The sequence below is a fragment of the Blastomyces gilchristii genome, assembly GCF_000003855.2.
Source record: "Blastomyces gilchristii SLH14081 genomic scaffold supercont1.25, whole genome shotgun sequence".
Classification (NCBI taxonomy): Eukaryota; Fungi; Ascomycota; class Eurotiomycetes; order Onygenales; family Ajellomycetaceae; genus Blastomyces; species Blastomyces gilchristii.
This window is the reverse complement of record NW_003101657.1, coordinates 200,731-227,053: the sequence shown is the minus strand read 5'-3', so window position 1 is coordinate 227,053 and position 26,323 is coordinate 200,731. Positions and strand designations below refer to the sequence as shown.

General features: G+C 45.5%; 5 protein-coding genes across 7 annotated transcripts; 2 read left to right on the top strand and 3 right to left on the bottom strand.

Annotated features, from left to right (window-relative positions):
• Positions 1–426: 426 nt before the first annotated feature.
• Positions 427–735, bottom strand: BDBG_17792 (uncharacterized protein; the record flags this gene model as incomplete). Its single annotated transcript, XM_031725439.1, has 2 exons — positions 427–579; positions 634–735. The coding sequence occupies 2 exons, from the start codon at positions 733–735 to the stop codon at positions 427–429; spliced, it is 255 nt and encodes an 84-aa protein (XP_031580856.1).
• Positions 736–5,391: 4,656 nt separating this feature from the next.
• On the top strand, positions 5,392–6,772 carry BDBG_08581 (uncharacterized protein; the record flags this gene model as incomplete). The annotated part of the gene is made up of 2 exons (XM_031723625.1): positions 5,392–5,413; positions 5,587–6,772. 2 exons carry the CDS (start codon positions 5,392–5,394, stop codon positions 6,081–6,083), a joined length of 519 nt encoding a protein of 172 aa, XP_031580855.1. The 3' UTR covers positions 6,084–6,772.
• Positions 6,773–9,405: 2,633 nt separating this feature from the next.
• On the bottom strand, positions 9,406–11,090 carry BDBG_08580 (uncharacterized protein). The gene has a single exon (XM_031723624.1). The coding sequence runs from the start codon at positions 10,770–10,772 to the stop codon at positions 10,527–10,529; it is 246 nt and encodes an 81-aa protein (XP_031580854.1). The 5' UTR covers positions 10,773–11,090; the 3' UTR covers positions 9,406–10,526.
• An 8,070-nt stretch (positions 11,091–19,160) lies between these two features.
• On the top strand, positions 19,161–23,306 carry BDBG_08579. Of its 2 annotated transcripts, XM_031723623.1 has the most exons (3): positions 19,161–19,389; positions 19,538–21,092; positions 21,154–23,306. In XM_031723623.1, exons 2-3 carry the CDS (start codon positions 20,819–20,821, stop codon positions 21,918–21,920), a joined length of 1,041 nt encoding a protein of 346 aa, XP_031580853.1. In that variant the 5' UTR covers positions 19,161–19,389; positions 19,538–20,818; the 3' UTR covers positions 21,921–23,306. The 2 variants fall into 2 exon arrangements, with proteins under 2 accessions (XP_031580853.1, XP_002620999.1); XM_002620953.2 differs by lacking the exon at positions 19,161–19,389 and having other exon boundaries at positions 19,454–21,092.
• On the bottom strand, positions 22,810–25,720 carry BDBG_08578. Of its 2 annotated transcripts, XM_031723621.1 has the most exons (3): positions 25,409–25,720; positions 25,199–25,284; positions 22,810–25,127 (listed from the first exon to the last, which is right to left on the bottom strand). In XM_031723621.1, exons 1-3 carry the CDS (start codon positions 25,640–25,642, stop codon positions 23,378–23,380), a joined length of 2,070 nt encoding a protein of 689 aa, XP_031580851.1. In that variant the 5' UTR covers positions 25,643–25,720; the 3' UTR covers positions 22,810–23,377. The 2 variants fall into 2 exon arrangements, with proteins under 2 accessions (XP_031580851.1, XP_031580852.1); XM_031723622.1 differs by lacking the exon at positions 25,199–25,284.
• Between the last annotated feature and the right edge of the window lie 603 nt (positions 25,721–26,323).

Below are 26,323 nucleotides of genomic sequence, written 5' to 3'. Positions count from 1 at the left end.
GAAAAGTCGAAGAAAAGGGGGGTGCATGACAACTCAAATACACTCCCCCGTGGTCCGCCCGGTTTCTTCACACAGGATTCGTTCTCATCAAAGGAAGCAGACTGCTGATCAACACGGGGCCATTTCTCGTTTGGTTACGAGATGGCGTTCTCTAAATAATGACCTGTTGTTTAAAGGGAAAGAAGGACCCCTTCTGAGCAAAGGACAGGGCAAGGAATGTTAAATTCTACTCCGGACGATTATTTCACCCGATCTCTACCCTCCGCACAGTGTTTAGGCTTTACCAATGAGACAAGCCTCTGAACTTAGGAGGCATCAAGTTTTTTGTGGGCACGATGAGACACTCTTGCGGTAGTGTTCTCTTTCCTCTGTCGTTTCTCGACGTGCAATACCTGCACGATGATGGATCGATTATGGACTCCTAAATCATGTGCATGTCACCAACCTCGTTAGACGATGCATTTGGGCCACAACCTTGGTGGCATGGTTGAGGTTGTACTTGACAATACCCACCTTGTTGATGTGTTCTGGACTACGATTAGCAATCCAATCGGACTCACTTAGAGCCTTCGGCCTTTGCTACTTAAGACACAGTTCAAGTTTGATTGGCAAATCAGGGCAGGAGAAAATAACCGTGCCCATTGCAATGGATTTATTGACACTTTCTTGTGTTAGCGATTGGTCGAAACTTGTGATCCATTTGCGTTTGAAGACGCCTGTCGCATGCGTCGGCATGTGTCAGGTAGGAAGGGTTGGAGGTCCATTTAGTCCAGGCAGTGAAACGCAGGAATATGCGGAGGCATATACCCTGAAATTGATCAGCCAGGGCTCACCAACGTCCTATCCCGGCGTGGCTATCTCCAGTGTTTGCCTGTGCTTTGTTCCCAGCCACATGTGCATGTACCAAGAAAGCGCCGCAGATGAGAGTAGGGTTGTTACGCCCCTTCCTCGTGAGTTTATCCCCTGCTATATCAACAATAGCACATGCAACATGGCCTAAACTAGATCGAGAAATTGTCTGAAAAAACTAGGCGTTCTTTCTGTGCCAGAAGTAATTGGCAAATGGAAAGCAGCCAAGAGTCGCAATTGCATTATTTTTTGCTCTTTTTTACGCATTAAGTTGCTGTCCACCGGATCATCGCTGTCACACCAGATCTTGCCGAACTTATTACGAGGAGATACGATTACCATAGGGCACTTCAAAACAACCACGCACTGGAGTTAGTAACAACGACAGGCTTAGGAGAAGGCCCAGTTCGCGAAAATCTGCCAGAATGGAGCTCAAAGGGTATGGTCACTGATTGATAGCAATAGCAACCTAGTGCATCTTTATTAGTCTATATAATGCACAACCACCAAACTCCGCGCTAGTGAAAGAGCTGCTTAGCTGCAAATCCTCAGGGCACCTACCCAGCAAGCCTAAAATAACACCCTCCTGTGGTTATGCAGCGAGAGACGCTATCCGGACCTGAGACTAAATTTCTACGCGACCTTCTTCTTAACCCAGCACAGCATTATGTCCGTTGCTTTAGCCCTCCCTGCCTGCGAAAGTCACAGAGACACTGCCCACAGTACTCCAGAAGAATCCACGGACAGCCACCTGAACAGAGATTGCGTATTCAGAGCCTCGCGGAGCTGCAACGGGTATATATGATCACTACACAGATTACCCTTTTTACTTCCACCGTGCCCTCTTCCAGAGGTGACGTTGAGAAGTGTTGAAGTTTGCCTCCCTGGTAGCTAGCAAGCACAACTACCCGCAGCGATGAATTCAAGAATCATCCTGCTCCCTGCTCAGTGTATTTCACATGGGTATTCTCCTGATTCGCATAAAGGAATATTAAATTTGATTGGCTGAGGTATCCCTATTTTGCTAGTCTTTAACTCGGCATGTTCCTTTGGTCACATTCCTCCTCCGCTAATGCCCGCTTGGGGCAGGGATTAGTGTTTTATTTCCAGGATAATATCTTCCTCTGTTGTGGATTTCAAGAGCGTTGTCTTTATTCGCCCATTTAAACCTTCTCCAAACAAGCGCCATGTCCACGCTAAATGGAGCATCAATCCCTAGCGTAATCAAGGAAGGAGTCTGCCCTGCAACAGCGTGCTTCAAACAGGGAGAAACCTTATAAGTCTGGGAGTGAATATCAATATTCGCTTCGAAAAAGTTCTGTACATCGTAAGTGTAAATTAAAAATATGTGTCTTCGAAAGGACGTGAAGATCACAGCTCCAACAAACAATAAGAGATAGTGAAGTGAGTTTTGCCATCATCGCTGAGACAGATTTTGTCCACCCGTTCCAATTAAAAGGGAAAGGAAAGGACATATGAGACGTATCTAAAGGAGACACGGTCCTATCAAACAAATAGTAAGAGACAAAAAGAGTCAGCGCTCTAGTAGGAGACGGTCAACATCCGTTTCATATCTGTGACAAGTCTGAATCCGAGACGTACCTCAGACATCAAGGCAGATAAAGACTGACAGTTAAATCAGTATGCAGAACGGCGGCGGAGACATATACAGAGAATGTTAGTATGTGTGTGTGTGTGTGTGTGTGTGTAAATTCATAGCACAAGGTAATAAGATGAAGTTATAAGGTCAGGTCACTCAGCTTTTCCTTGTTCCCAGAGAAGCCAACTATCAGGAAGGGTGTTCGGAACATTTGACCCCCTGAAGCACGATGTTGCAATCATCTAAACTCTTCTATCTACCCTAAATTAGCCCTTCACCTCTATCATCAGTTGTTACCTCGGTTCTCAAGGCCTAGCGCTGGAAAATTGATATCTTTATCTCAATACAAGAGCAGTCAGGCGCACTATGATAATATCTGTGAGACGTATGTGCAAGTTTCACGCAGAATGCCTGAGACGCTTCTAAGTCATCATGGCACGAAGATAAGTAGGTTCCTGGCATACTGCCATTCTTGTTCAGCGAAGTACAGGCGGATATGGATTTCGGCCAGTGATGATTTCTCAATCCCTTTAAATCAATTGAGAGTTTCCTGCCGTCTGTCTGTCTCTTGGAGCTGTGATGGCTGTCGACTCGCAAGAAATATTAATATTATTATTTTGCTCCTTGGAGATATAACTTGCTCAGTCACAATATCGCCGAGCGAGCCAAATCACCAGGGTGTAACTTACAAAGTGGCTCGCTTGGTGATTTTTCAAGCTGGCTATGATTGATTTGTGGCCCTTAAACAGACAAAACGCAGAATTATATACCGAGCAATAGACCCGAGCTTACCATTAAAAAGTGGACATGGCTTTGAACTTCACGAATGAATGTTTCTAGCTGGCATCACACAATTCACACGCTCTTAAGCACCCTTGCTCCGCCAGACCCATTGGGGGTGATAGTACATAGGTTGTCTTCGAAGTTCAACATATTATCATTCTTCAAAGAGGGACCTCTACTCTTGTCTTGTCACAGTTTAAAGCTCCAAATAGCAACGGAGAAGCGCCCCGGTTCATTTTGGCTTGAACATCTATTCTATTTTCAATCAAAATTTGAAACCACTTCACATTGAAAGTCAACATCATACAGGTCCTCAGTTCTGTCGTTCTGCACCACATATTCGTGAGACCTTCCAGCACTGGAATCAGAACTGGTGCCCGCCCACAATTACTCAGTTTGATATCTGCTCAGAGCAGGTAAGGCAATCTTTCTCTGACAGCTTCATGCAATGTCGCATGCATCATGACATTCTTTGGATGAACCCTTGCACCCTTTGCAAGAGGAGAACAGATAACTTCCTCATTGCAGCTAGTTGATGCTAAATGTAAGATAGTTTACCAACATCATTGGCAAAATTGATGCCCACTCCATTGGCTATCAAAAGCCTTGCAAGGATCAGATCTGGAGGCTCACTGCAGCACACAAAGGTGGGTTTCTCCAGTGGCAGATGTACAGTACATATACATGTACATGTACCATAGCTATCAGCATCACTCAAGTAAGAACAAGAGCAGGGAATTGTTTTCCTCGCAGAGCAGACTATGCACCTGCGAAGTATATTCCTTCCAATTCTCGTCTTGGTGAAATGGCATAGGCGGCCCTTTGGTTGTGTATCCGGAACACAAGGCTTCTTGGAATATATAAAAGTGGGGACATGTCCGGGAGTTAAATATCATCGATACTGGCACCCTCGTATAGCGACTTTCTAGCAACTTCGACATCTAAACGCCCGGCTGCCTACCACAAGGCGGTGATGTCGAACATTGAAACGATGTTGGTGGGAGTTGAATGCTATGAAGGCGACTATTTGTGTGGTAGATCGCGCACAGAATCTTTTGATGTCAAAGAGCCAATCCTAAATACTGAAAATTTCGAGTTGCGATTTTGTTTTTGTTCTCCCTTATGATTAGAGGACATGGAGTCTTGTTGACTTCTTGAGTGCGAAGGGGTCGACCCTATCCTGCTTTCGTTCAATATGATGCTGTGTTTCACACATTCACACTATCATAATGCCTATTTTTATGTTGTCAGCAATATGCTTGAGGCTGCGGAAGCTCCATTACTTACTATTGTCTCATCTCGACAGCCTATTGATCCCTTCAGACCAAAAGGTTTTTTAGCTTCAGCACCAGTGGTATACTAACGGGTATTTTGGACAGTGGGCAGTTTGCTATATCGGTCATAGGACCTTCAATAATGTTTCTAATAAACATGGATGGAAGGGTCCAACAAATGAAGCCTCAGCATTTCCGCTTCTGGTCGCAAGCCCAACCCCAACTACATCACTGGATCTCCTTGTCTGTTCATTTCACTCAACCTATTTCTTGCCTCCTTATTCCACATTTCACTCATTCACTTCACACTCTCTTCAAGGCTTCTGCCCCTTCAGTTTTACGGGAGCTTCTTTAACCTGCTTGGCCTGAGGGTCAGCTTTATTCTTCTCTTCCTTTTTCCTTTTACTACATTTCTTACGCCTGGATACTTGCATATTCACGACAGTTGATATAATAAGTGGGCCCGCCAGAAGTATCGTCTGTATATGGCCCGCTATTCGATGTGTGATTAGACCAGAGACCCCTGTGTCCTCAATCTCCAGAGTCCCTACCAAAACTTGCTACTTCGTCGGGATTGTCTGTGCTGTCCTCATTTCTACTTTTTTTTACGCCGTGACACTCCTGTCAGTATATATGCGCTTTTCCTTTCTTTTGTTTCTCCTCCCGCTTGGGCATTCCAGCACTGTGCGCCGTAGATCCCGCAGCGGCTCAGACGAGAGAAACAAGAGAAATCCGCTTTCCCTCTATGATAACCAAAACCCTTCGTTATATACGAAAGACATTGGGGACTGTTTGGGGGATTCTCAAATAGCTGTCACGCGTTTTGATGCTGCTCTCTATATGGATAAGATGACCGCAGTATTTAACTTGCACGGCAACACATCCATGGAGAACGAGAATCCGATGAGTATGTGCAATTTCATAACAGTCTAGCAATATTTCGGCAGGCAGCTATCTAATGCGTTTCCTATATATCTTGGTTTGTTTGTGTACGGCAAAAAACGATTCAAGTTCGTCTTTGACCCTTTCAGGGTGAATATATTCGGGCTCTCACCTCCCTTGCCGTTATTTAAGTCATAGTGGGGTCTAACATGGCTTATATCAATAGTTTATGCCCCCTGAATGCGAGTATTCCAATCAGGTCGAACATAGTCACCGCTCTTTCTGAGTCCGACATTTCTGTTATACCGAGGATCGCTTTGAAGATAGCACATTTTGAGGGTACAGCTGTTCTTCGACTGTTCGCAAATTCAGCTCAGCCGGAGATTGGCTGCTATTCTGCTGCGAGTACCAACGGCATTACCCTCGGACAGCCCCTTGCAGTAAGCAGTATCGTGGAGCTCTTCGTTGTTCTAGCTATCCTCTTGTCAACCTCACTGGCGATATATGGAACAGATCCAGCCTCTACGCGGGCACATTATGCTCATTCACCATCTGCCTTTGTGGCATTTTCCATCCTCCATCATATATACTTTACTGGTGCCCTGGCTATGAATTGCCCGAGCGTTCTGGTCACCTTCTGGTTGAATTTTGCTTGGTTTTCCGGTATGCTTTACAATGACAAGATGCAAGCTTGATTGATCAATTATTGGACCTGAAAGAGCAGATACAAAATGGTCCGCAGCGCAGTTAGCTGGAGTTGTCGAAACTAGGGGTGTTTATTTCAATATCTCCAAGATATATAGCCAAAACGCGTCCCTAAAAGTGAATGATCTGAGCAAACTCCAGACACGTTTCGAATTCCTGTTGGCAAAGCGAGAAAGTCCGCACACAACCACAGGTCCTACATGGCACGGAACGGCTCTAAGCCTGGGCTTCCTTAACCTGGAGACAACAGTGGATTGCAGGAACTCTAGCCTCTGGAAAAATTCCGGCATCAAATGCTTGCCTAAGAGGCTTTTCTGGTTTCTTATTCTGGTGATGACAGTGGCAAGTGTGATAACTTCATGAATGCCATTTTTGCGGGATATTATAAACTGAATCCTACCAAGGGTGAATGATGTGCTTATTCCTGAAATAATTGGACTATCTTTCTCGCATCAGACGTCCTACGGGCAAAGTTTGTCAGGTTTTTCATGATCACGTCACTTGCTCTATTCCAGCTTTCCCGAGGTGGACAGGCTACAGTCATTGGGATATGCTCCATTGTTTTCCTCATGTTCTTCTTCAGAATATGCTTAATGATGGGGGCTACGTCCTATTTTATCACATCAAGGACAGGCAGATCCACGTTTACTCCAGATCAGCTACTCGTCATACGTACCAGGATTTTTGGGTGCTTCCCTTGCTACCAAGTGTCTAGAAGAAGTCGTGTGAAGGACGACGACTGGAAATTTTAGTATCTGTTCCCTGGTGGAGAACGACGTGTGAACACAATCCGAATTCACCTCATGCTTCTCAGCCTCCTCCAATCCACGAAGATGGAAGATTTCTCCGGAGATTTGGCTGGCTCTCTGCTCGTTTCCGTCAATCCCGTTGGTGGTTGTCTGTGCCGTGGGTTGGCTACGAATTTTATTCGTGCGTGCTTCGTTAGAGCAGGTTCAAACGACCTATTAAATAGCTCAAGTATTTGGCCTCCTAGCAGTTGAGTGTATTGCTCTATTCTGTATTGGCTGGTTTAGGCCATTTGAATCTACTTGAATAAATGCTTTGATGGTTTACTTGGTCAGAATCAGCAAGGTGTCTGCAGTACCTTTGTCTTCCTTGTTTGACTCTCAATTCAACCTGGGGTGAATCACTGCTACCATTGTTGGGTTTGTCATTGTAATTATCCAAGGGTTTCTTACAATATGCTTGCTTATATTCATTGCCATTGGATTATTTTCCAGCCATCTGTCCCTCACACACTTTCACAAGGAACAATTGAGCAATGATGTATCGGATCTCACCCCATTTAGCCAAAAATCCGCAAGTCATACATGATGCATATTGAAAGAGCTTCACAGTGTTCAGCACCTCAGCCCCAGAAACCTTCTGGAGACACTGAGGTTCCCAGGAAACCATCTTTCCACATTTATTCTGTCCAAAGGTGCCTTAAGATTGAAGATGAGAGCAAAGGCATTTCTGGTTGTCTGCCATTCGGATGCTCTATCTACCCTCAAATACAAATGGAATGATCCTGAATCTCTGACATTGCTGCACCACCACACCAGCTATTTTTCTATACTATCCCAGTGCAGCAGCCTGTGTCTGAGAAGTCTGACATCACTTCCTTGAAATTTTTTGCAGGAGTATATCTCTCCCAAGGTGAATGATGGAGAGCAATGGAGACACCTGTTGTTCCCAACCTAGTATATATATATACCATTGTCAAAAGAAGGAAGATTCATCACTCAGCCCAAAGTAGTTGTTGTTCTTTCTATTATATTACCTTGCACACCTACCTGCCTTGTCTGTCGCTGTTGCATAATGTTACCGCCTGTATCTTGCTCCAGCAGGACTGTCAAGTGGAAACTACTCCTCACTGGAAGCAAAATGGGGCGTACATTGAGCCCATTATGAAGGGAAAAAGCTCATATCTTTTACAAAGGTGATATAAAATAGTGGAGGATGTTAATGAAGAATGGATGATTCACATATAGACATATCAATGTTGTAGAGCAAAAAGCTTTCAATAAAAAAAATTTAGTGTCTGTCTTGTTGAAATTTCTTCCTGCTCCAAGTGTATACAGGGGCAAGAGAATGGGACAGGAAAAGAGAGAATGATTGACAGTCAGTCTGGCAATGACAGATTTGCAAGATAGGATAATTCACAGCTTCAAGAAGACACAGTGGCTATAAAAGTGACGCATGATCCAACATAGTTGACTTTGTATTGTATGTAAGGAGAAACGTCCCCTTTTATGGGCTATGTGTCTAGAGCAATGATTCCGTAGATTCAGTCGTAAGACGAATGGAGGTTGTCCCTCGACTCTAAAAACCCATTAATATGGTGAAAGAAAAGGGGTGTGAAATGGGCACAAATGATACAATAGGCGCAACAGAGGTACCATGAAATATGTGAGTTACGCAATCTCGCTATTAGAGCCCTATGGGTGAACGTGCAAGATTAAGAGTGCCATACAGACGATGTGTATATTTCGAGGCAAATATTCTAAGGGGCTCGGGCATCTAAAGTCGCGAAATACTCCTAAGTTTGAGGGTGGGGTGGGGTTGGTTGACATAGATTGGCAACGAAACGAGGATGGAAAACAGGTATGAAATAAGACAGCAATATTTTCTGTTTTTCAATTTGGCAGCTTGTCATGAAACGTTCCTTAGTCGCTTTCGAGTATTAAACTGGTTGCAAATCCCCGCAGCTTTATTGACAATGGACCTAACTTCCCGCTGTATCAACTGATCCACTCCATACATGTTGCACCAGTCAATGTAATGATCGACCTGAACTTGAAAAGTAACATGTCATAGGATCAGCAACTAAACATCCGTGTGCATGTACTACATGTACATGTACGAAACCTTGCGAGTGGTCTGCAATAGCAGTCATTTTTTCCAATAAACTTGCAGAAGCCGTCACACTCAACGACATTGGTACCAGAAAACTGAAGCTCGCTTTTCGTCGGGCGCAGATATTCAGGAGACAATGTATCAGAATGGTTGAGAATAGTGGTAAATATGGCCATGATGGACGACATACCAACCTGGCAATCCCAAGCAGCGACAATCCAATCAGCTAGGATCATAAGAAAGAAACTGCATCTACTATCTTGTCTTGTCCAAGAATAATAGAATGCAGTAGCTCGATAGTATTCGGGATGGCAGAATTTTTTTTTTTTTTTTTTTTTTTAAAAAAAAATAGATATTGACCGAGAAGGTAAAAAAGCTCCCTTTTGAAAAGATAGGCTGCAAGGCAAAAACTTGAGCGAATTGTTAAAAACTTATGACATGACGAGGCCGGCGCTCAAGAGGTGGGGGAGGCGGTTAAGTAACTGGTGCCAACCTAGCAAATGACAGGTGGAAATAAAAAAAAGAACCTGGTGGAGCAAGCTTTGCAAGGGCACTGTTGCCAGCTAACCCAGCTAAGAGCACGACGTCCTTTTGCGGCAACGCAAACCAACAATGCAAAAGCTGTTGCCCTAGGGGTGGGTGGGAGGGAAATTTGGAAATATCCGGTGCCTCGAGGACTGGCAGTTCAGGAAGTCCACCTCCATGGAGATCTCTGATCTAAATACGTCACAGGAGCTCTCCCGCTCTGTATGAGGTGGCCTGGACTCGTGAGATACAGGACCTGTCCAAAAAGCACCACTTTGAGCAGTAGCATGGGGTCACTTTGCTACTCAACACACTAGCCAAAAGATACCTCGTTGTGGCCAAAAGTGGTTGGTGTTAGAAAGATGGGGATTGTCGTTGTCCTCTTCAAAGGTCTATGAACATTTGATCCCCTGTAAGTCGTGTCTGGAGGGGTGAGACGTAATTATCGCCAGTATATGCGACGTGTGAACTGCGCTTCGGACAGGGGTTGAGATTTGTGTCCGTTTAGCTGCAAATGCTCAGCTCTGGAGGAGACCTCAAGTGGCCAAACCAGGATCGTAAAAATTCGGGTATCCCTGCCTCAATTATCTCCATGCATAAAAAAGGGTTGTTTCACTGGGAGGAGAAAAACCACCGCCAAATTCCTGAGCCTCTGAGGGGAAAACGCAAGGCCGAAATCGGAGATGGTCAACGCCCATTTTATAAACGGCAAAGAGAAAAGTCATGCCCTCTGAAAAGGACCATAGAGGAGAACACAAGGAGTTTATGGCGAAGTATTTCAACATGAGCCTGACCACAGCCAATCTCAGAATATTTATCAGGAGAGGTTCAATACACCAATCAAAACAGACTTCGGCCTAAGAGAGCCATACGAGACAGGGAAAGCGTTGAAAGCTTCGGATGAAATTTCCCTGACGCCAAGTTTTGGCCGCGACCGGTGCAGACATCGATCGGAGGTAGTCATTTCCTAACTCTCAAGATAAGAGGGAAAGTCGTTTTAACAGAAATCCCGCTCAGAATGACTTAATGAAGTCGTTTTGCTTCCTGCATCATCCTGCTGGTGAAATAGACGAGTCTGAAAATCTTGTGTCATAGAGATGGCTATACCCGAAAGCCCATGAATTGCCCACCTCCTTTCGAAATAGCTGAATTCTCGAGGGCGCCCGATAGCCCTCAAAGTTGATTCGTTGGTTATCCTTGGCGAGGGGTTGGAGGATCAAGCTGGGCATGGACATGAGCAGGGCCGGGACCCCCGCCCTCGGTTTGTTCTTTTCGAGTTCTCGGGGACTTTTCATTTCGTTCTGTGGGCCTAAAGAGCATCGGGGTGAGACGGCAGAACAAAAGGCGGATCTGAGACAGGGTCTACAACCCTTGGCATATCTCGCTTGAAGGTCTGGTCGCTGTGGTCAGGGCGAAGCTTGCCAGGCATTCGGGACTTCTCCGGCACCGCTTGAGCAAAGCGCGAGGCTAACGGAGGCCTAAGCGGCGATTGGCATTCTTGTCCACACCCGTCAACGGAAGAGTCACCCCAGTGCAGTCACTACTGCAGTGCCTGTCACTGTGCCAGCTAGAATTATATTCTTTAATGAAATAACAATGACGAACAGCGATGATGATGGATTGTAGTTGAAGATGACAATACATGAGGCTGTATCTGTATTACATATCACGTGATTACTAGCGTTGCCGGGAGCCCAATCCTCCGGTATTTCCTATTTCCAGCGCAGGATCCAAGCTCGCTCGGGTTCTACTCCATGACATCAAACGTCTTCTCCACCGACGGTAGGCATTGATCAAAATAAGAAGAATGAAATGGGAACTTGTGAGTGAACCAGTGCAAGCAACTCCTCTTGCTGTGTCTTTCTGTGAAGCTGTGACTCGAACGCAATGGGCGGGTTAGAACTGGAGGAAAACTGGCGCCAGAAGTCAAAAACGGGCAAGCGAAATCGGAAGTCAGATGCAGACAAATAGACAGAGTATCTTTACCCGGAGAGCTGTGGATCCACATCGGATGAAAAGCTGACTTAATTCAATAATACAGTTTGGCAAGAATAATAATACGAGGACGTCTCCTTTCGATTTGAAGTATCCTTTTACCGACAAACCTTGCTGATTGAACTGGATTCCTAACTATCTTATTTTCTTATTCAGAGCGCCCGAGAACAGCTGGCAGAGCAGACCACCCTCCTCGCATATTCCACTCTCTCCATGGTTCGGTGGTTTGATTTGCCTTCCCACGTGAGAAGTGCATCATCGGATGCTCAGTCAGACCTTAAAATAGAAAATCATATGGTTGCTTGTTTGTGCTTCTGCCGCACGCTTTCTTGGCGAGTGCGATAACAAGGACGGTATGGTCTGGAGATCGGTCTATCCTTGTTAATTTCGTTTAAATAGGGCGATGGTTGGTCGAATTTGCCCGGACCTTTCATCGCAAGAAACGCGTGATGATTCTGAATGGCCAGTGGCCCCGGTCCAAGCACATATTTAGTTTATTATTATTAATCATATGTAACTAACTAGTTGTTAAGTTAACATAGCTAAGTTGAGTTACTGCCTTGTCAAGGCGGGCATGAGCTTGATAGCTAGCTAGCCCATGCCCAATCGTGCCGTGTTGGCTTGGGCATCAGGAATGGATTCCAGCAGATCACGGGTGAAGGAGGTCGCACGTTTTCGGGGTCGGTTCCTCTTTTCTCTCAAGGTTGAGAAGGCAATTCAGCATTTGAGAAACTCCAGCGTGAGATACGAGCAGAGACATGATAATTTCTAACAAAAACCAAACAAGATCAATGGTCGGTAAGTTAACAAAGATGATCGCTTCCGGGCTGACACGTTAAAACTCCCCGCTTTGGGGCGTTCCTTGAGCTTCTGGAACTTGCATCCTCCTCCAACAAGGTTTATTTCAGAAAGGTAATTTGGGACACCACCATCTCCATCAACCCTGGTTCTACATTATTAACAAATATCATATTCACGTACAGGAACAGCAAGCAAGCCCCAAGCCCCGGGCCCCGGTCCCATTCTTCAACAACCTGAGTTGGACATTGAAATATGAAATCCTCTTAGAGGTGTCTACGATGGAAAAACATTCAGTCGAATAAAATAATCCGTATGCCCAAACATGATCTCCACCCCAGCTCCCTGCCAAGTCTGGGTGGGTGACAATGAATTGCATGGTTAGAAAGGGGGCTATTGATCATGCATCCACAATAGAACTTGGCTTAGCTGGCTGTGATGGCCAAGTGCAGGAGTCCAGAAGAATTGCACCCACACCAAATAAACCGGGCTCAAAATACCAAACAATAATCCCTTCGAACTTTCATTAGATGAAATACTCCGTGCGCTGCCGCTGCATGGTGATCCGAGAACTAACAGTATAGGGGACGAGTTGAGAAACTGATTATCGCCGCTTCTGTTCCAAATTGGTAGAAAATGCAGGAGGTTAGTGGTGAAAAGCGGTCAGCCCTCTTTGGCTCGGAAATTTGAAAAGAGTTTGGGATCGCGCTCGTGTTAAATAATAATGGCGCCCATGTTGTCCCATGGCCTTGGATCATTGCAGAGCAAGGAAATTGGTACCTGATTCAGAAAACATGAGAACGGCCATTATCCAGGGAAACGACAGAAGAGTCCTATGGATACCTGGCAGCATCTAACCATACTTGAAGGTTGGTATCGGCAGTAACATGTGAACATTTTATGGCATTTTCATAATACATCTACAGCACATTTCAGGGGAATAATCCCCATAACATAACGCGCGAACTTTCAGCAAATATTACCAAATACCTTCCAATACGGTAGTGGTCCTAATTTCAGATTCTTCAATAGGCGCTAGCTCGCGGCGCTGACGGGCGAGCGGGTGCAACCTCTGCCAGCCTGTGTCCAAGACACACCAAAAGTAACAGGCTAACAGCAAGGGCTTGAGTGGAGCATGCTTCCAAGACACGTGGGATGATCGTCCCATGTGCCAGTGGTGCCGCAAAGGCCTATTTTTTCGGTTTAGTTTTGGGGCCGGACTGACGCTACGCATCACTGGTGCCACATTTACGGGCGTACGTCGTATGCAGTAAGCAGGAAAATAGGTGCAACATCTGCCTTGGCCTGGATGTTATGTCATATTTGGGTTCCTTGTTTGATAGGTATTATTAGTTGCGGTTTCAACTCAATTATGTGCTTGATACTATGGTGGATTAGTTACCGAGATTTGTTGGTGAGGTGGAAACTTCGGAACTTGCATGGCATCCGGCTCGAGCCCCAAAGAACCACCAGCCAAGGAAAGAAGCTGCCAAGAAAAGTTACGAACGCTGAAACACCAAAGGGTACGCTGTTTGAGCCTGCGCTAAGTGATGATCGTCTTGACGCCGCCTCTGCGCCGATGACGGCGTAGGGATCGCCGTGGGAAGTATGCAGCCTTCCATCAAATCAGAAGATGGGGAAGTGGAGATCTCATTATGCAGCGCCTAACCCCAAATAGGAACACATAAACGACAAAGAAGGCTCCCGCAAACGAACAACCACAGAATCTAATTTTCATCATGAAAATAGTCGCCCATGCTTTGAAGAATAATAATAAGCAATGAGCTTCAACCAGTGGAAAATGGCAAAAAAGCTGCATTTCTTAGCTTGATCCCAGGATGCTGATCTCGGGCCCATGACCTCGATCCTGCTCGTTTTTGGCAAAAATGATCATGGACGACATATGGACGTTTTGAAGCACGCCGCCATGCCATTTGGCAGCCCCAAACAATATTTTCTTTTTTGCAATTATCTGCATTTGCCATGTCAAAGATGCATGCTCGAGAGGTTGGGAATGATGGTCATACTCAATATTCGGGCATTGGCCAACAGTCGTTGGCTTTGAATACTACCATACCATTTGAATCGTTGACCCTTTGGTGGACACTAATAATAGCACATTCGGATTGGAAAAGTACAAAGAACAGAAAGTTGAATCTGGGAAGTGGAACAACCCGCGCTATCATTGGTGAACTTGATCGGAGATATTCTTCCCCTCACCAAGTTCCCCCCCAGTGTGTATCAGAGATGTGATGTGATGGAAGTTCCTTCAATGCTACCCGTCCCTCTGGGGCCACCCATCTCACAAATCAGTCACCTGCATAAATAATCACAATTTTTACAACAAGCAAGAATCTCGGCGAATGCGGCAGGATGATAAAACAATACCATAGGGGTTCAGGCAGTGATTTGCACTGTAACAAGCATCATCAAAAGGAGAAGGAAGCAAATCCCCAGCGTCACTCGTGGGCTTGTCCACAACTATGAGGATCCAATTTTTAGATTGGTACTCAGCTTTTCAAGAGCAAAACTGCGAAGAACAGCAATTGAAAATAAGCAAGGCTCCGCCAAGAACCCTGCACACCAGACAAACCTCATTATTATTATTGTCCAAGCTTCGTCCGATACTGCTCTTTTTTCTCGTAGAATCTACCCTACTTAGCATAGCGCGGAGAAACAAAAAGCTTCGACTACACTCGGGCTTCCACACATGCATTCCCAGTCGACGGCGGTATAACAAAATCTATGTGTAAAAACACAGAACGGGAGCCCAGAACAACATCCGTTGAGTTTCAGCATCGAGACAAGAACGCTTTCCATATCACCGGTCTTCCTCCCCTTTGAAACGTTCGACTCTCTTCAGGTTCCTTGAGACCGCCGTTCCAAAAATGAACAGCACCTACATGTACTCAATTCCCCATTCTCACGACAAATTATGTCCCGAATAGTCTATTATTTAGCTATTGTGTGCATCCCCGAAATTTCTCTGGCGAGAGGGAGTTCGGACGATGCATTTTTTGTAATCTTCCCCAAACGCATGCTAATGCAGAGGGTTAACCCATCGACGTTGATGAATGTCATGCCGACCTTCTTTTGGCGGTTTTAAAGTATTGCAACATGGGGAGTAGCGTTATCGTTCTATTATTATTATTAGATCACAGCGTAGGAACTCGCAGATTTTACAACCATAATTGCGCTGTTCCGATGTTGATTACTGGCTTAAATCTCGCGTTCAGATAAATGAAGTAAAATAAAATGGGAGAAACTCCGCCGGTTCATCGATTGCATTCCGCACCCAAGATAAAATAATGAAGATGGGCTCCCTTCGAAAGCCGGGGCGATTAGAACTGGCGCAGAATCAGGTGAGATATAACAAAACCTGCCTTGAGGACGGTTGAGGAGGAAAATTCAGCAGGTTTGGGAGTTATTATTAGTTGCTCATCGCATTTTCCTCACCGACATTATCAGACGTAACCTCATCATGTCCGAGTGTAATCCGTAGTTACTGTACAATATTATGACGGTGGTAGAAGAGAGAAGAGAGACGTCAAAACCGTGCATATTCAAGCTTTTAACCCGAAAATGAGACAGAGATTATCTATTATTATTCTGTAGTGCGAACGAGTGTTCTGGCGCACTGGCGCAGATTTGTAAGGCGGTGATCAATGATCAGATGGGATTTCAGCGATCCAGGAACAAACAGTACGTACGATGTTTACTGAGAGGGAAGGATGGCCGACTCATTTTTCAGTCGACTTCTAGTTGAAGATCTGATAGATGGATGGCTCATCGCAGTGTCTGACAACCATCCTCATATAGTGCTGTAAATCTGCAAATCTGCGAGCTAAGAATATTATTGATCTGGAGTTTGGAAAAAAAAAAATTAAATAAAAAAAAATAGCTTCATGGAACCTGGAAGCAGGTTAAAAATTGAAAGGCTCTGATTTAGTGTTTTTGTGACACAAGATTTGGTGGCGTATATAGGGCGGGCCATGAGGGTTGCCACATGGGCATTGAGGGTTGTTGGTAGGTGTCTGTCGTTTCCGGCGCGACCCTGGACAGACTTGATTTACTTTCTTTTTTCTTTTTCTTTTTTTCCACATATTGCTTCTTTCCAACTGGTAGAGAAAGAACGGGTTGGGTGTGGTTGTGGCTGGTAGCGTCTGGATTTCCTTTGTCCTCTTGACTGCTTGGTCGTTTTTGGGCAACCGGGCAAGGCAGACTCAGCAGATCTTTCTATTCTTGATGTATCTATCTATTTGCTTCTCTAGGTGGAAAAGAATGCAGCTTTTTATCCTTTCAGGGGTCCAAGAGGATGAGATGGGATCTTCGAAGATCCCCCCATCAATAATCTATTAATCCTCTGGAACGGACGGTGCCAGCAGTGAATGAGCCTCGGCAAAAACCATGAGTGTGAAACAGGGCTGTGGAGCAAATCGTCTTCTGGATGATTTACGAAGTGGAGCTTTCTCATATCGGGTCGCTTCTAGCCCCGATGCAAAGGACCAGAGCCCGGCCGGAAAGAGCATTGATTCCGGAACCGAACAGGGTCTGCAAAAGAATCCATTTGTCAGATTTAGATTGAGCGTGGAATCTGGGGACAGGAAAAGGACTGGATGAAGAATCCAGGAACATCGTAATAATATTTGTGCGCCGAGGATTGATTGTTGAAATCTAACAAGGCTAAGGAGCGTTGGCAAAGATTCAGTGATCGACCTGAAGTTTTCGGCAAGGTTCGTTAGTTCAATTCTGAGCACGGTAAGAATTTGAGGAACCAACCCCCAACAGAGAAATTATGGCACAGAACAGAGATTGTGAACAACCGTGTGCGCGAAGATAGAATCAAACCTGCACAACTCTGAAACGCAATGAACGTTCTTTTCCTTTTTTCTCTGCCGTCTCGGCAAGACAGGAGGACTGACCCAGCATAACAAGCCAACAGCTAAGCCAGTTTTTGGCCTCAGGCTGATCAATTTCTCAGTTTGAGAAAGCCTTCACGAGCTGCAAGATTTCCGAGGTCGCGTGGTGGCTGCGGAGAGGAGAGGGGGGAGGAGTTTGAAGCGAAGGATTTATTCTTGCATCTTTCATCTTTGTGATAGGATAGTTAGTTAGTTACGCCAAGGTGTAATTTTAAAATAAAAACCTTCGGCAGGTTTGTTGAAAGGTGATTCGACCGGGGAAACAGCAGAGAAAACGTGCCACTTTGCCTTGTTGTCAGTTATTAGTTTATCATGATTCAACAATGGTAAGGCAAAGCATGATATGATGGTTGATGTGATGTGATGATATCCGTGCATCAGGCCTCATCTTCATCAGGCCTCGAGGGTGTCGGATGCATGCTTGCGGGCGGGCCCACGCATTTTCACCAGGCAGATCATTTCCGCAGTGGAACCATTAATATTAATATTATTATTTTATATTGAACCTGCATGGAACGGAACGGCCAGTCTGTTCAACGATTGGCTTGTCATATAACTAACAAGTTAGCTGATCAAACATAGGTGGTGCTTTATCCCCCATATTCTTCTTCTTACGCTGTAAGTTATTGTATTGCTGCACCGCCTCTTTTCCCTCGTGAATTGTGGGCAAAATGGCAACCTTTGAAAAGAATGTTGGTCCCGGTTCCAAATACATTGAATAAATAACCGTATGAATGCGGCCTTCATCAATCGAGCCACGGAAATTGATTGCTCGGGGGGAGGTGTTGGGATATGATATGCCAGGATCAGGAAGCAGGAAGCAGGAAGCAGGAAGCAAGGTAGGTCAGGCAAAAAGGATATGATATCGCCCCATGGCTGTTCATTCGTACAATCAGCTCCTTGGCCCCACGGACGGGTAAAAGTAGAGTAGACAAGGAGGATCGTAGGCAGGGTTCTCAAAGTGGGCGGGAGGGTTAATAATAATCATAAACCCCTGCGAAAGGAAAAAAAAAAAAAAGAAAAAAAGAAAAAAAGAAAAAAAGAGGACGATGCGATATATTATTATTATTGAAGTCAAGACAACAAACTACTTCTGGTTTGAGATTTGGATGATAAATCGTGTGTGATCTTGAAAAGAGTCGTATTTCTTGAACCTCCTTCAGCTAAACCCAGAATGGGAAGTTTGTAACTTTCAAAAACCCCTTTTTAACGCCTCCTGTCATGATTTGAGAGAAATAAGGAACTTGGATGCTTTGTTTCTCCTGCCTTTGCGTTGGTTGTTGATAGATATCGTTGAGCGGCTTGTTGGCTTCTCGCGCTTCATCCGTATTTGAAAAAAACAGGGGCGCTGCTTCGTCGTTCTACTGCGTACAAAGCCCATCTCACTCTGATCTCCGTAAATCTACCCGCTATTTCTCGCTTGGGATCGCCGGATTCGATTTTGCAGAGACAAGCCATGTTATTATTCAATACTAAGAATAATACTAATTTGAAGCCGTTGATTGTCACGTATTTTTTTAGGGTACGTACGAGGGTAAATTACACGGATGGATCATTGGAGCCCGCCAGAGGATTTGATGATGTATGATGTATGTTCCCAGCACCACCATTCGCCACCATTATTATTATTATTATTATTATTCCACCCTCATCAAATCTCAGATGCTCAAAATGAACGGTGATTGCTCGTGGCTCTCTCAAGCCGTCAAACGTGAGAGAGCCTGACAGACAGGTTGTCCAGGAAATAATACCATACATGGGGGGATTATTATTGAACATTGTGTGATCTACCAGTACCAGTACCAGTACCAGTACCAGTAGTAAGACTCCCCCAAACTCGTCCCTAAAGGACGCCAACGCTCCAGGCTGTGTTTCGGGATTGACGGGTTCATAGGCTGATGCGCTGGTTGGCCCCAAGGTTGCTACGCTACTCCGTACATAACGCAACATTCTCACCCTCGTTCTACTTCTGGCTGCGTGCCAGTCTTATTATTATTATTCTACCCTACCCTACCCTACTCTTCCCTTCCCATGGCAAGATCCGTCCAATCGCGCGCTCACTATTCGTGAACTTCCTCTCACCAAATCCACTCGGCTAGCAAGTTCCCAGGGAAATTGAGCATCCCGTCCGTTGTTGGCCGCTTATGGATCTGCGCTACGGGAGTAGCTCGAGGAGGGACACATGGATCGCCACGAACTTGTAAAATTACTTATGTTTCTCGCTTTTTTCTTTTCGTTTCTCGTTTCTCTCTCTCTCTCTCTTCTTTTTTCTTTTTTCTTTCTTTTTTTTTTTTTACTTTTTCACGTATCCATCCCATTGGGGGGCCCTCGCTAACTAAGCCACTCAGCTCACGAGAATAAAATGGGGTGCAAGAACAGAGTTCGGCCTATGCAGCGTTAGCCCAACTGCTTCTCTGGATTGCTGGGAACCAAGCCCTCGCTTCCCTCACTTCCCTCACTTCCCTCATTTTTCCCCCCGTGGCCGTCGTTTTGGCTGATGGGCGGAGATCGATCACGAATTTAGCCAGTAGCAGGAGGCGCCCAGGGCTCCACGAGTCATGTGTGTTGCATCTACGCCAGTAGCCACGAGGCAGCTTAAAGTTTCCTGAGGTTGGAACCGAACCGTACATCCCGTCTGGCGCACGCACCGAGTAAAGCCAAGGGGCGTCAGAGGTTAAACAGAACTACGGGAAGAAGAAGGGGACCCAGAACTTCGAAAAATATGCCGCTGGTTCAAAGGGGAATTGTCTCAAACAACGCAACGGGCAAAAAACAACAATGCTTTTTCTGCTCGTGCCTCCATAACCTGTGCATGCGGCAAGTATCTCATCACTACTGCATACAAGTATTATTATTAGTTACAGCTCTATTCGATTCCGGTAGGATGGTTATGAAGGAATGCAGCTGTATTCTGTATTTTATACACCGCACAAGGCATGTGCCATGGCTAGCTTCCAAATGTTGAAGTATCTTCAATAAAACGGGACTTCAATGGCTACAGTGGCTGGCTCCACGAATTATTATCCCGTGATTGATTGAAAAAAATGGACAATGAATGGTTCAACATTCGGCTGGGGACAAGTGGGCACAAAAAGTATATATCATTCCCACAAAGTTGTTGATGCTCAACGTTATTACTACGACTACTACTACTACTACTACTACTACTACTACTACTACTACTTACCGAGTAGTAGTTAGTGATTATCATTTCCGCTCTCCTTGCTCCGCTGCTACTACCGAGTGCGCCAGCAAAAGAAGAAAAAGCATCATCCCCACTAGTCCTTCACCCCCCCCCCCCCCCCCCCCCCCCCGGCTGGGTTCTGGAAGATCTTTGGGCCTAGCGTTCGTGTACCCATGTCAAGCTAAATATTTCCCTAATAATCCGTCCGCTGTGGCCTCCTGCACCAGCCTGCCTGCTTGGGTATCCCATATCAACCTGCCTGAGCCCTTTGTCCTGGACTTTTGACCCTGTTCAACTCAACTTCTTCTGCTGCTTCTTCACCATTCCGCGTCCGCCACCACATTAATGAGTTTTCGAATACACTGGTGAATTCAGGGTTTTATATAAAAAATATCTAGTCAACTTTCAGTCAACCTTCATTCATTGCCGACGTGTTGAGGACAAGATGAATCTATCCCACTTGGTGACCAGCTACCATAGTCCTCCTTCGACGTATTCTCATTCAAGCACGTCCCAGAAACGTCAAGCCTTACAGAGCGAGCCTTCCTCGTTATCTGTATCCAATGGATACTACGATCGCAATGCTTCAAATCTTGCATATGCCCGCTCTCCGCAACCGCCGTTATCCCCACCTGTCGAGGACCAGGCCAGATTCTCTCTTCCTTCAATATCGAGCTTATTGCAAGGGGCGGACCAACTCGCTCCTGTTCACGTAGCTAGTAAGAAAGAAAGCTCCATTGGAGTCCTCATTTAAATATACGTACTAACACTCGGTGATAGAAAAACATCGCCCCAATCCACTGTCATCTGGAGAGGTAGACCTGAAGTCTCAAGGCCAGGGAGCCTCCCAAAAGCCAATAAGCAGGCCCAGGATGATTTTACCACCGACCCCTCCCTTACGGCCAGGCTCTGGATTAGATGGAAGCAAACACTCTCCGTCTGGCTCGTCACCATCGTCCGCAAACTCGCCCGTTGCAGTAGCAAACCTCACAAGTGCGTCATCTACGGACTCTTCCTACCAGCCCGGGATGTCCCAAGTTCCATTCCCACCACAATCAGCCAGGTCGTCCGTATCCCAGAGTTCTCCCATCTCCCTTACCGATAAGCATTACACAGCGTCCTCAAGTCTACCCGCAATCTCAACACCATTTGCTTCTCCAGTTGAACCTCCAACCACCTCTACAGAGTACTATCCTCGCCCAACTCATGCCCCTTCGTTCTCCCCACCTATTCCTCTGACATCCCCGTCAGCCCACCAGCACCATCACCATTCCATGGTCTCAACCTGGCAGCACCACCACTACTTCCCACCCTCAAACACGGCTCCCTACCCACAAAATCATGACAGGTACATCTGTCGAACATGTCACAAAGCCTTTTCTCGGCCTTCCAGTCTGCGTATTCACTCACACAGCCATACGGGCGAGAAGCCATTCAAATGCCCGCATGTCAACTGTGGCAAATCGTTCAGTGTCAGGAGTAATATGAAACGACACGAACGTGGTTGTCATACTGGGAGACCTACGCAAGCAGCTCTGGTGAGTTGAGAAGATCGGAGAACAGCCTAAATTCAGTTTCTGGCAAAACTACCTCACAAAACGAGTTCGAATATTGGGCATGATGAATGCCAGGAGGACGAATATTCCCACTATTGTTCTTGAAAATAGAGATACACCGTCAGGACCGTTGGTGTCCCTTATTTCTCTCCCCTGTTTGTCATCTTTACTTTGAAACCGAATCTGGAAAAATCAGGTTCTTAATAATGTGAAAATGAAACCACCTCTTCCGCGAAATCGAAATCCTGCCGGTTTATATGGTCCACGAAGCCCCCTTTGGCCTGCATACCCGCCCATATGCAGGAGCAAAAAAGCGAAAATGATGCAAGAGCCAAAACGAAACCTTCGGCGAAAATGATAAACTTCCAAATGTTATAGTGAAATGGCGCAGCTATGAGAATCAGATATACTTGGCACAGTGCATCCGAATATCTCCCAAAAAGGATATGCGATATCCACTTGACTGCTTCCACGCTCTTCGAATGTCTTAAAGGGCACTAGGCCCGACAAGTTTGGGACAATTAAGACCTTGATTGGTGTTAAACAGCAGAAGGGAATTATGGAACATATTGCTACGCCGGAATAAAAGGAGCGGAGGAGGAGGAAGAAAAATATGAACAGAAAAACAAGTATAGACCTAGGGACTTTTAAGGGGATGGCATGGACTGATAGAGGAGAAATAGAATCCGAAAAGAGCCAGACACTTATCTCACTTAGCTACTTCTGGACCAAGTCACGAAAGCCGACTTGTGTATTGATTGAATAGCCATTTTCACGCATTCGATGTATTACTATGATTGCTAATTTTTTTTTTTTTTTTGTTGGTTGTAATCTTTTCCCCGCCAGCTTTCACTTCTATTATGTATTTACATTTTTTGGATCCAGTATATGTATGTATATATATATATCTATGTTAGATGAACCTCTGTTAGGAAGAAGAGGGGTATATGAGAGAATGCTCAGCGCTGAGCCCCTAGTACGCTGACTTCTTGGACACTACTGTACATGCATGCAGCATGCGATTTACTGTACAATTCTTCCACATATTCATTGAGGCCTATTGGTACTTGAGAAAGAAAAAGGAAATCAGTTTAAGATGGGCAGGCATAAGAGGAAGAGAACGGGGCAATCAATAGTGGCCGATAAGTGGCTAGTGTATGTACATGTACATATATACCCGCCCGTATACATATCTTATGGGAGGAAGAATAAACCCATAAATTGAATTATCCAGTCTCATTTATTTGCACGAAATAGCAACGCCAAATACAGAGAAATATGTTTTAATAATGGCTGAAAGGTAAAATTTCCCTTCCAGCGAAGCAGAAATAAAAAAAAAAATGAAAAATAAAAAATAAAAATAAAAAAGACTAAACAAGATATTGACGCATTTGAGAATGATGGATCTTGTCTAATATCTATAATCTCGGTACTAATGGCAAGCCGACCTATGCCTCCAAACCAAGCTTCTCCAAAAGACGATCCAATTTATCCAGTAAAATTTGGTAGTCCGCGTTGTCCCTCGCAAACTCATCCCCTGCAACATGTCCATCTAGAGTTCTGAAAACTGCACCATTAGAAGGGAAGCCATTTACTGGCTGGGATTTGTGATTGCTGACATCAGTGGCTTCGTCTTCTGCAGAGTCACGCTCCGATTCGGAGCCACGATTGGGAATATCAGCTGTCAGGTTATCATTTGAAATATCATTATCCACTTTGACGCCGTCGACAGCCTCGCCGCTGCTGCCGTCGCCAACTTGTGTCACTTTGGGGTTTTCGTCCATCATGATTTCGTCCAGGCCCGAATCTTCGAACCGCAGCCTGAATCTCTCGCTAAGGTAGAATCGAATATCATCCACGAGTTCGATAGAATCTGTTTCCTGCCTCTGGGAGATACGGGTCGCTGATTCGGCAACTAGTTCTGCAAACTCTGGTAGATCAATGTGCGACTCGAGGCGGTAAGCAAGATACCGGGCCGCGAATTCCTCGAGACGCTGAACTCGAAACATCCATCCTGCTCGAATGACTTCGTAAATATCTAATTCCTCCTCATCGTCATCTTGTTGCGTCTCTTTTGGGGTAGCATCTGTCTCTTTGGCGACTTTTTCGTCCTCCCTCCTTGCCTGTTGTTGCTTCATGTTACCATTACCGAGGGAGCTAATCAACACTGCTGCTTTGGACTTAAGCCTTTCAATACAAAGCAAATCTGCAGCACAAAGCACCTCAACACCCAGTGATAATGGGAATTCAACTCTGTCGGTATATAAATAGGTGAGGACAACTTCCAATGTTTCGGGTGAACAGTCCACAGGTATTATTTGTAAATGCTCCGTTATCTGGGCTTCTTTAAATGTGGAAGAAAACATCGCATTGAAGAAATCAGAGCGCAGCAGCATCGCTCTATGGACGGGGAAGAGGATTGACTTGCGAGGCTTTTGCGACGGCGGCCACGAGGTAGGAGACGATGGCCGTGACGTTGGGCCCACTGGAATACGGTTCGTGGCTTCGAGGTTCCCGGGATTTAGCTCGTGCGTACCATCGTTTGTTCGCGGCATGTTGTCTTCGGCCACGGGTTCATCCACACGAAGTAAGACATCAGCAAATATCCCATTGTCCCTTGGCCATTTCACTTTATTGGCCTTGTCGGTTTCGACAACGAGTTTATGCTGGAGGACATTCTCTCGAAACCATGATTCCATCTGGTCACGGCCCCTTGAAGTTTCCTCTGCCCTTCGTTGCCTGGTCAGCCTTCTATCTCCACTGTCAAGAATTGTCTCTACTAGACCCGGGAGCTGCAGGTGTTTGGCAACCCTTTCGATACCAGCCAAAATTTCTGCTTCGGTGTAGTCAGTTCCCGGTCCGAATCTTAGCTCCCGCGGTGCTTCCCCTAGGTACAAATACCTTACGCCTACGTTGAATGCTTCAGGGGGAATTGAGCTTGGAAGTTTCCACGATTTTACCATGGGGGCAAATGACAACTTATTAGAAAAGGACGGGGAGCGCGCAGATAGAATGAATTTGTGTAATCGAAATGATTCGTCCAATGCTGTGACTGCAATATCCGCAGTTTGAGGGTGGTCTCGTGATAACAAGGAGGCCAGATGAGCAGCAAACGGCTGCAAGGGATCCGTGGATTTCGAATAATCATATTGAAGAAGCAAATTTCGTATTCTATCGTTCAGAGCATTATATAGACATCTAAAAGAAAAATGAATGTTAGCAGAAAATATCCAACATATTAGCGAATGAAAGTGAGTGGAGGAGAGCACCTTTCGCCTTGAAAAGTATCACGCTCACACAATGCCCCCGAGTCAAGGAGAAGTCGTACCACTTCATAATGGCCGCAAAGGCTCGCCTTTTTACGCACAGTCACTTTCTAAAGTACCACAATGGTTTACGGCAGGAAATAAAGCCGACCGGGGCTGCCGCAACGATGGACAAGGAGGATAGGCAAATCATGGAAAAGGGCCAGTGCTTACAAGAATCAGTGGCGTGCAATCAAATAAATCTCTTGCATTGATATTAACGCCCTCAGTAATCTTCTCCTGGCAGACTTTCAGGTCGCCTCGTCGACATGCTTCGCAAAGTTCCCGAAATGGCTGGCTTTGGTCAAGGGGGTTGTCATCCTTGAGCCTGCCATCCTTGATCAGTTTCCTTTCATTCTGTAGGGTTGTCTGTAGCTGATATTTGGGCAGCGTAGCTGTTTTGGGCATATCTGACAGGTCAGTATAAAGCACTAATATCAAGTGCAGCACAGCAGAGAAGACTATGAATTCCAAGTTGACGTCGATGGCGACACTACAAAGTGTTCTCTATAAAAAAGGGGGACACGTGACTGCGGTACTTACCTAGGTAGTCGGAGCACCAGCACCCCCCCCTTGCTACGGCGTTCTCAACCGGCAACCCGCTAGCTGCCAATTCCTTCAAAAAGGCAATAATAATAGATTACAGGATTCAGACTCTAGTTCCCTCATTAGGAATAGACGCCTGCAAGGCAATAACTGTAAAAATCAAAAGGGTGTGGGCTAAATCCATCAACCTGCTGTAATACCAGTACCAAACCTTTCGATCCTTCTTGCCCATATCCATATCCTTCATCGAAAATCCTCATGACGAATTCTTCAAAAGCAGGCCTGCCAATGGCCTGGTGAGGCCATCTGCTATATTGGCCATGGAACCTACATGTTCTAACGTGATTTCACCCTTATCAACCAGTTCGCGGAGGATGTGATATCTCAATGTGGCGCGATCTTCACATCAAGGATTTCTCCTTTCACAAGATCAATTGATCCCTTATTGTCAATCCGCATCAGGAAGCATATCTTACCTTTTCCATCGACCAACTCAGCGTCATATAACATATCATTCGACCAGATTAGCTCACAGGCAGCCTT

Excerpts from the sequence above, each read along its gene's own strand:
- BDBG_08580 (XM_031723624.1), bottom strand. The coding sequence starts at position 10,772 with ATGAAAAGTCCCCGAGAACTCGAAAAGAACAAACCGAGGGCGGGGGTC.
- BDBG_08579 (XM_031723623.1), top strand. The coding sequence starts at position 20,819 with ATGAATCTATCCCACTTGGTGACCAGCTACCATAGTCCTCCTTCGACG. Across the intron at positions 21,093-21,153 it reads CGCTCCTGTTCACGTAGCTA|AAAAACATCGCCCCAATCCA; the intron begins GTAAGAAAGAAA and ends ACTCGGTGATAG.
- BDBG_08578 (XM_031723621.1), bottom strand. The coding sequence starts at position 25,642 with ATGCCCAAAACAGCTACGCTGCCCAAATATCAGCTACAGACAACCCTA. Across the intron at positions 25,285-25,408 it reads ATTGCACGCCACTGATTCTT|GCGAGCCTTTGCGGCCATTA; the intron begins GTAAGCACTGGC and ends GTGCGTAAAAAG. Across the intron at positions 25,128-25,198 it reads GATACTTTTCAAGGCGAAAG|ATGTCTATATAATGCTCTGA; the intron begins GTGCTCTCCTCC and ends TTTTTCTTTTAG.